The following is a 10,000-nucleotide window of genomic DNA, read 5'->3' on the forward strand; positions in this document are numbered from 1 at the left end:
ACCTCCCACTGAAACCTCCCTCGCAATAACAACAACAAGCAGAACAAGGCTTTGTGGCCTTGCAAATTCTTATTTTGGTCATTTGAAGCAGTGGTTGTCAAACCTCTCCTCGGGGACCCCCAGCCGCTCCACATATCTGATCTGTTCCACCACCACCAGCACACCTGATTCAACTAATCAAGTACACATCATAATCTTGATTAGTTGAATCAGGTGTGCTGGTGGTGGAACAGATCACCTAGATCACCTAATAAGGGCGCTTAAGGCGGCTACAGACTAGACGACTTTTCAAGTTGTAACATCGCTGAGCCTCTCACACTAAACGACCGTCGTGCTGGTGTCCACGTCGCAGCGGCGCGCAGACTGCGCAGCACAGCGCAGACTACAGGATGTGGCAACGACGGGGGCTCACAGACTACAAGATTCTTCACTTGGTCAGGACGATTCGCCAAGCTGTAGTGTCGCGATATCAGCACATGATGACGAGACGTTGACAGCTGTCAAAAAAAGATGGAGCTCATTTCTACTAGAAAATAGCCATATTACTATATGTAATATATACATATATATACATACAGTATATGGCTATTTATATAATAGGCTATTTACTATTGGCTATTTATATAATAGGCTATTTACTATTATATAAATAGCCATTTCTACTTTCACGCCTCCTCCGCGCTGCATTTCCTCGACCTCTCATTGGCTGTGCTGTCCACACCGGTCGTTGCCCATCTCAGACTAGCAGATTGTGCGCCGATAAAATGAAACATGTTTGAAAAGATCTGGAGCCCTGCGATGGCCCTCCGACGGGATCGGCGGTCCTCCGATTGCGTCTCTGAGCCTGTCACATTAAACGAGCGTCGGAGGCGGCGCGTCCCCGAGTTTGCAACGACGGGAGGATTTTGTCTCCGACCGCAAGAAACTGGTCGGCGACAGCTAAATCGGGGTTAAAATCGTCTAGTGTGTACTCGGCTTTAGGTGGCGTAGCGGGTTAAGCGCTGACCATGTAACTGCAGGGTCCCCGGTTCGATTCCGGCCGGGGACATATCCTGCATGTCATCCCTCCCTCTCTCTCACCCATCGTTCCTGTCTAAATCTTCACTGTAACTGTCAATAAAAAAAATGGAAAATATGAGTGGGACTGCCCCACTCAGAAAAAATAACAACAACAACAAAAAAAGATCACCTAATAGCACCAACAAGCTGACGGTATATCATATAATACGTTCTTGTCTTTGTTGTTCTTTGTCTACCAACGAGGACCTCGTTGGAAACAAGTGTTAAAGTGACCTGACCTAATAACACCAACAACAACCCAAGCCACACTGGTGGGGTCAAGTCCCATGATACACACACGATGTGTCGACTCGGTAATGATACACACACGATGTGTCGACTCGGTAATGATACACACACGATGTGTCGACTCGGTAATGATACACACACGATGTGTCGACTCGGTAATGATACACACACGATGTGTCGACTCGGTAATGATACACACACGATGTGTCGACTCGGTAATGATACACACACGATGTGTCGACTCGGTAATGATACACACACGATGTGTCGACTCGGTAATGATACACACACGATGTGTCGACTCGGTAATGATACACACACGATGTGTCGACTCGGTAATGATACACACACGATGTGTCGACTCGGTAATGATACACACACGATGTGTCGACTCGGTAATGATACACACACGATGTGTCGACTCGGTAATGATACACACACGATGTGTCGACTCGGTAATGATACACACACGATGTGTCGACTCGGTAATGCACAAAAAAAAAAGCATAGAACTGCAGGTCTAGATACTTCTGGTAGCAAGTAAAAAGGCTATCACAAGAAAATGGTTCAAGCCAGACGTACCTACAGTGGATGAATGGATAGATATAATTCATGATATGTAATGGAAAAGATGTCATACTCCCTTAGAATTCAGGTAGAAAAATTCTAGCGGATCTGGACGGGATATGTTAAACCTGTAAGGTCAGATTTCTGTTGAACTGTTAAAAGAACACGAGAGGGTGATGTAATCTTGTTTATTTTCTCTATTTTCGAATCATTTTCTATTCTAATCTCAGTCATATGTAAGATGAAAGCTCCCCCAGTTCACTCGCTATAGCTATTTCTTTTTCTTTTTTCTTTGTTTGTTTCTTTTGTTTTAGTTTTGTCTTTACTTTACTTTAATATAAAAAAGAAAAAAATACTTTGGTCATAGGAACTGAGTTGATTGTGATATGTTGAATGTAATGATCATTGTTGTAATCCAATGACCATTGACAATAAAAAGAACATAAAAAAGAACTGCAGGTCTAGCATACTGTACAATATAACATAACAATGTACGTGGGGTTGTTGAATTCTGTGTCTTTTTATGTGTTTTTTTATATTCAGCAAAAAGGTAGTCCCTCAGATCAGCAGATGGTCTACACCTTCCTCGACCTGTTCCGGACCGCTAACATGAGGAACATCTCTATCCTCTTCATCCTCCTCTGGTGAGGACCCCTTCCTCCCCTTCCTGTCCCCCTCAAGGCTGTCTATGCTGAATGCCTGTCTGTCTGTCTGTCTGTGGAGTTGAGATTCATTCATCATCATCATCATGATGATCGGAAGGCCCTGCAACAGGTAGATGGTAAACGGACTGCACTTATATAGACGCCTTATTCCAAAGCGCTTTACAATTATATAAACGGCCTCTCATTCACACATTCAAACAAACATTCACACACCAACGGCGGCAAGCTGCCATGCAAGGCGCCGGCCGGCCTGCTCATTGAGGGAGCAATTTGGGGTTCTGTGTCTTGCCCCAAGGACACCTCGACATGTGGCCAGCCGGGGCTCGACTCGAACCGCCGATCTGCCGACCTTGCGATCGTTAAACATCGGCTCTACCTCCTGCGCCACAGCCTCACCACGGGGGCGGTGAAAACCACCCAGTTCATCATCAGTTGGTGCCCAACTCTCTCTGCCATCGAGGTCTTTGCGGGGGGGGGGGTATGGTGGAATAATATGCCTGCTAAGACATTTTATTTATTGATAAAACAATAAATGTCTCTGTCTGTCTGATGGTCTGTCTGTCTGTCTGTCTGTCTGTCTGCTTGTCTGTCTGTCTGTCTGTCTCTCTCTGTCTGTCTGTCTGTCTGTCTGTCTCTCTCTGTCTGCCTGTCTGCCTGTCTGTCTGTCTGTCTGTCTGTCTGCCATTACCTGACTGAATTCACAAGAGTCACTAGACAGTCAGACTGTCTGGGCAGAATCAACACATTGACGACCTCAGCCTAAGTAGACAATGAAACCAGTTTCTCTACTTGAAACTTGATTTGGCTAGACAACAGACACATTTAAACGATGGTGATACAAATGATACAAAGACCTGCTTGCTCTCTTTTCTCTTGACCTGCACCTAGATGGACTGAGCCATCAGAAGCAGTTCCTGCCCGTTGTGTTTCCCCAGGCCAGACTGTCTGAAGCCAGACCAAACCAGTTTGTGACTTTTGTGCCTCTCTTTTTCACCTTTGTGCCTCTAGGAGAAAATGGGGGTCGATTCCTCCCTAACCTTTCTCAATCTGCATCACAGCCGGCCCCCTCCCCATACAGGAAATGCCTGTGATTGGCCTGTACCTCATCTGAGGGTGGGATTGTTACCTGAGTGTAAAAATAGATCCTACGCAATTTGAAATGAAATAGGCTGCCTTTTTGATTCTATATTTAGATATTCTATGACAATAGACAGACAGACAGACAGACAGACAGACAAATATAGGTAGATAGACAGACAGACAGACAATTTGAAATGAAGCAGGCTGCCTTTTTGATTTTATATTTAGATACTTAGGGCGTCAGTAGGGACACCTCCCACCCCAGCCACGGACTGTTTGTCCTCCTCCTCCTCCCCCCATCCGGAAGGTGGTTCAGGAGTCTATGTTCCCGCACCCCCAGGCTAAGGAACAGCGTCTTCCCTCCAGTTTGTTACTCTGTTGAACTCTCCAACTCCACCGCCATCCTTTTATCTTTTCTTTTTTTTTTTAAAGGAAGAATCCCTTGTTCATCTGTGTGTCCAGGAAGTCCGTCCACCCCCCCATCCCCAATCCCCGAGTCCATTGTTTTGATACCCCCCCCCTTTTTTTTTAAAAGATTCTAAGAATGTATTTCTAGAAGCACTTTTAAAGAACATAAAGGACTTTATGTATCTGATTCAAGCCAGACTCCCCCCCTCCTCTCCCTGCCTGCTGGAGAAAGCATGAGGTTTCCGTTGTCCTTCACTCTTGTCCTTCACCCTTTCTTAAAAATGCAAAAAAGTTGCAAAAAAAAAGAAGATTAAGGGCCGGTTTCACAGACAAGGCTTAAGCCTAATCCTAGACTAAAAACATCTTCAATGGAGATTTAAATTGAAAGTGTGATTTAGTCCAGGACTAGGCTTAAGCCTTGTCTCTGAAACCGGCCCATGAAGTTGTTTCTTTCTTTTGCACCGTGTTCATTGTTGGGCAAGAAACTGAATGCCAGCCTACCCCCTCCGCCCCAGGTTTTGACATAGGTGTTGTTGTGTCCTCCTCACCTACAAATCCCTCCACGCCTGCGCCCCCCAGTACCTCACTGACCTCCTCTCCCAACACACCCCTTCCCGGAACCTGCGGTCCTCAGACATGGGCCTGCTGTCCTCCCACCCCCCGCACCAACCTACGGACCTTTGGGGACAGAGCCTTCAGCTTCAAATCAGCCCTTAAAACCCATCTGTTCACCAAGGCCTTTGGCCCCTAGTCACTGTTTTTGTTTTGCTTTGTTTGTTTTCTGTTTTGTCTGTCTGACCATTCCCCTTTAGAATTGTAAAGCGTCCTTGGGTTTTTGAAAGGCGCTATAGAAATCAAAGTTATTATTGTTATCATCCTCATCCTCATCCATTTTCCCTCCTCCCTCCCTCCCTCCCTCCTCCCTCCCTCCTCCCCCCTCCCTCCTCCCCCCTCCCCCCTCCCCCCTCCCTCCTCCCTCCCCCCTCCCCCCTCCCCCCCCCTCCTCCCTCCCCCCCCCTCCTCCCTCCTCCCTCCCCCCTCCTCCCCCCCCTCCCTCCTCCCCCCCCCCCTCCTCCCCCCCCCTCCTCCCCTCCCCTCCCCTCCTCCCCCCTTCCCCCTCCCTCCTCCCCCTCCCCCCTCCCCCTCCCCCCCCCCTCCTCCCCCCCCCTCCTCCCCTCCCCTCCCCTCCTCCCCCTTCCCCCCTCCCTCCTCCCTCCTCCCTCCTCCCTCCTCCCTCCTCCCTCCTCCCTCCTCCCTCCCCCCTCCCCCTCCCCCTCCCCCCTCCCCCCTCCCTCCTCCCTCCTCCCTCCTCCCTCCCCCCTCCCCCTCCCCCTCCCCCCTCCCCCCTCCCTCCTCCCTCCTCCCCCCTCCCCCTCCCCCCTCCCCCCTCCCTCCTCCCTCCTCCCTCCTCCCTCCTCCCCCCTCCCCCCTTCCCCCTCCCTCCTCCCTCCTCCCCCTCCCCCCTCCCCCTCCCTCCTCCCCCCTCCCCCCTCCCCCCTCCTCCCCCCTCCTCCCTCCCTCCTCCCTCCCTCCTCCCCCCCTCCCTCCCCCCTCCCCCCTCCCCCCTCCCTCCTCCCTCCTCCCCCCTCCCCCCTCCCTCCTCCCTCCTCCCCCCTCCCCCCTTCCCCCTCCCTCCTCCCTCCTCCCCCTCCCCCCTCCCCCTCCCTCCTCCCCCCTCCCCCCTCCCCCCTCCTCCCCCCTCCTCCCTCCCTCCTCCCTCCCTCCTCCCCCCCTCCCTCCCCCCTCCCTCCCCCCCCTCCCTCCTCCCCCCCTCCCCCCCCCTCCTCCCCTCCCCTCCTCCCCTCCCCTCCCCTCCTCCCCCCTTCCCCCTCCCCCCTCCCTCCTCCCCTCCCCTCCTCCCCCCCCCCCCCTCCCTCCTCCCCCCTCCCCCCTCCCTCCCTCCTCCCTCCCTCCCTCCTCCCTCCCTCCTCCCTCCTCCCTCCTCCCCCCTCCTCCCCCCCCTCCCTCCTCCCCCCCTCCCCCCCCCTCCCCCCTCCCCTCCCCCCTCCCCCCTCCCTCCCCCCTCCCCCTCCCCCTCCCTCCTCCCCTCCCCTCCCCTCCTCCCTCCTCCCCCCTCCCTCCTCCTCCCTCCTCCCTCCCCCCCCCCTCAGGTTTGTAACCTCCATGGTATTCTTCGGCCTCTCCCTCAACACCACCAACATGGCCGGCGACGCCTACCTCAACTGTTTCCTGTCCGCGCTGACGGAGGTCGTGGCCTACGTGGCGACCTGGCTGCTGATCTACCGCGCCCCGCGGCCCATAATCCTCTTCTCCTCGCTGCTGTTCTGTGGCGTGACGCTACTGGTCATCAAGCTGGTCCCAGAGGGTCGGTGTCTCAAAGACTCAAACACTCAAAGACAAGACCTGACAAACACGACTAACTGTCATATGTATTTATTAGTGTGGTCGCTGTAAGCAGAATATCTAAGGACTTTAACATTTAACAGGACTTTAACATTAATATATATAGGCTAATATAATATATATAATATTAATATAACATTAATATATATAAACATTATTCGTTTTTTTACGTTCTGGCTGTTTGTTTGTTGGCTAGCTAGCTAACACAGTCAGTGGCTGAGGAGCCGGTTACCATGGTAACGGTCTCTAAGGTTCTAAAGATAAGGGGATGTTACACTTAAAAAATGTTAAGCTTTTAACTGACACGTTCAATATCATAGGGATAGCAATATTTTTACTTCTTGGCTTGAATACAACCGATATGGGTTTCGGAGGCAAGCACACTTCACAAATTCCACAGAAACCTGTCCAGTTAAAAATGTTATCTCTTCTTTCTCTTTAACTCCCCATCAAAGGGATGTAGAATTCCCCACAGCTACGCTAGCATGCGTCTTGCATCTGTGGTCGTCAAACCGGTCCTTGAGATCCAGCCTGCCTAATAGACCTTAAATGGTGCCTCGCTGGTTACTGGTTATAAAACATTATTACATAAACATATTTATCCTCTAATAAAGTCTGTGTTTATCTTTCTGTCTAATGCCATAGCTATTTTAACACCAGAACAGCCGTGCCTATTCTACCTACTATAAGAGTCGCCGCCTCGGGGGTCAAATGACTATAGTCTTTACAATGGGAAGCTGCTACTTACACACAAAGACCACTAGTTGGACGTCTTGTGAATTAGCCTGCCCTCCTACACAGCAAAATACTGCAAAATAGCTTCATACTAGCTTATCCTGATATGATTAAGAAGATGTAAGGATACTGGGTGGTAGAACGCACATATCTAGGAAAAGTCAGTAAAGGAGGGTCCTGAAATTTGATCGAGTGCAAAGATATAACATTTCTTTTACTCCCAGGGTAAAAATGACCCCACCCACGGCTGTTCTAGTGTTAAGATGTGTGTCTGGTCAGTACATGCTAGGACAGTGTTTGCTAGGTGAGTGTGCTAGCCCTGTCTTTATGTATGTGTTGTTCTGGTCGTGTGTGTCTCCTCAGACCAGCAGGTGCTGACCCAGGTGCTGGCCATGCTGGGGAAGCTGGGCGTGGCCGGGGCGTACTGTTTCCTGTTCCTGTGGACCACGGAGCTCTTCCCCACGGTGGTCCGGAACATGGGTCTGGGCGTGGCCTCCCTGGCCGCACGCATAGGCAGCATCCTCTCACCCTACATCATCTACATCGGTGTGTGTGTGTGTGTGTGTGTGTGTGTTTACAGTGCATTTCAGGTTTGTGTGTGTGTCTTTGTGTGTTTACAGAGCATTCCAGGTGTGTGTGTGTCTGTGTGTGTCTGTGTCTGTGTGTGTATATGTATGCATTTCAGGTGTGTGTGTGTGTGTGTGTGTGTGTGTATCTGTCTGTGTCTGTGTCTTTGTGTGTGTGTTTGTGCGTGTGTGTCTTTGTGTGTGTCTTTGTCTGTTTACAGTGCATTTGAGGTGTGTGTGTGTATTGGTGTTTCTAGAGACCCCTCGAGGCGACGGGTCTCACTTGAATGTGACTCTCTCTCTGTTTAACCTTGAATGTGACTCTCTCTCTGTTTAACCTTGAATGTGACTCTCTCTCTGTTTAACCTTCTTCTCTTGTTTGTGTCTTCAGGGTTCTACAACAAGGTGCTGCCGTACGTGGTCTTCGGGGTGATCAGCCTCCTTACTGCCTTCCTGAGCCTCTTACTCCCAGACACCCGGGGCTGTGAACTGCCTGACAACATCAGCCAAGCCCAGCCTGTCAGATGGTACGTTTTTTATTTATTTATTATTTAGCCTTTATTTAACCAGGGTCGGTCCCATTGAGACACAACGGTCTCTTTTTTCAAGGGAAGCCTGGCCAAGACAGCAGCTCAAACATCAAGTTTCAACAGGCAAAACAAAACAAGCCAAAACAAACAGCGCAATTACACAATAAAACAACACCAGATCAGCGTCTTTGAGCCTCGGAAAAGCGCTATATAAATTCAATGAATTATTATTAGATCAACAACAAAAAATAGACAAAATACAATTTGATCAGAGCAATAGGATAAAACAATGGGACTTTCATATAAAATATAAAACAGGAGCAAGAACGATATGAATAAATAGAATAAAATAATGGGACTTTCATACAAAACAGGGGCAAGAACGATACGATAAGTTACTCACAAGGTTTTTAAATGTCCCAAGAGAAATGAGTTCTTTCAAGTTTTACGTCATAACGTCGATCTATAACCAATTATAATAAACATTCAAATAAGCATAATGTTCTTCGACTATATTTTCAGATTTCAATGTTTAAATTTTTCAATCAGCGGAAGAGCTGAAGAGTATCAAATGGGATGAAAAGAGGCAGCGTCCGCACTCACTCAAAACCGGGCAGAAATCAATGTTTAATTGTAATATTTTATGGCAATAAAACATTGATTTTTGCACAGTTTTGAGTGTGGGCGGATGCTGCTACTTTTCATTCCGATTTCAAAGTATGTATGACACATCAAAGTGACAAATGACCATGACCGTGTCCTCACAGTTTCCTGTGGTAATGATGTCATAAAGCAGTGAGAGTTCAGTGAGAGTTCAAATACGTTAATGGTCAAAGCCAGAGCTGTGTAGCCAACGCCGTGTGTGTCATGTGATGTTGGGGGGGAAAAAGCTGTGCATTAAATGTAACCGCTTCACGTGCGCTAACGACATCACGTGCGCTAACGACATCACGTGACAAGGTCGTCGATAGCAGCGAGTGGTACTGTATCTCCTTCATGAGATGCTTGGACCTCCTGTCATCTGTGAGAACTTGAATACTCTACTCAGGATAATAATATTAATAATAATAATAATAATGATAATAATAATGATAATAATAATAATAATAATAATAATAATAACTTTTTATTTGTATAGCACTTTTCCTGCTAACGTTGCAGCTCAAAGTGCTCCAATCATTATATAATCATAATTTTATTATTTAGTTATTTAAAGGCAATATTACAAAGATGGGTTTTTAGTCTTGACTTGAACATATGTGCTGAGGTTGCATCCCTAATGTAAACTGGCAGTGAAGACACAATCTGGGTGCATAAAATGAGAATGCAGCCTCACCAAATCTCTTCTTAATAGTAATAATAATAATAATAATAATAATAATAATAATAATAATAATTACATCAGACTTAAATAGTGCTTTTCTAGACACTCAAATACGCTTTACAAACTGAAAAGATTGAGTAGTAAAAAGAAACAAAAAATAATAATATATATAGGGGCCTAATGAAGGTAGTGCTGGGGACACATGGGAAGGGGAGGGGGAGAGGGTTAACTGGTGAAGGCGAGCTTGAAGAGGTGGGTTTTGAGGGCCTGTTTAAATGTTGGCAGGGTGTTGGCATGTCTGATGTGGTTGGGGAGGGCGTTCCAGAGGGACGGGGCTGCGGCTGAAAAGGCCCCATCACCCCAGGTCCCCTTATCCCCTCTCCTTACCCCCTCTCCTTTCCTTTAGGTTGTGGCAATCGAAGGAGAAGGACAAACTCCTAAACGACATCCAGA

General features: G+C 48.4%; 1 protein-coding gene across 1 annotated transcript in view; it reads left to right on the forward strand.

Moving 5' to 3' along the window:
• LOC308172212 (solute carrier family 22 member 4-like) overlaps window positions 1-10,000 on the forward strand; it is a gene marked incomplete at both ends in the record, with an annotated part of 24,394 nt that overhangs the window by 7,471 nt on the left and 6,923 nt on the right. Inside the window, 5 exons of the mRNA XM_080547121.1 lie at window positions 2,419-2,519; window positions 6,140-6,354; window positions 7,491-7,673; window positions 8,085-8,220; window positions 9,954-10,000. The exon at window positions 9,954-10,000 is cut by the window's right edge and continues 13 nt beyond it. Of these exons, the coding sequence (XP_080403247.1) occupies window positions 2,419-2,519; window positions 6,140-6,354; window positions 7,491-7,673; window positions 8,085-8,220; window positions 9,954-10,000 (682 nt within the window). The remainder of the gene's footprint in view (window positions 1-2,418; window positions 2,520-6,139; window positions 6,355-7,490; window positions 7,674-8,084; window positions 8,221-9,953) is intronic.

The sequence above is a fragment of the Nansenia antarctica genome (genome assembly GCF_963989245.1).
Source record: "Nansenia antarctica genome assembly, chromosome: 16".
NCBI classification, from domain to species: Eukaryota; Metazoa; Chordata; class Actinopteri; order Argentiniformes; family Microstomatidae; genus Nansenia; species Nansenia antarctica.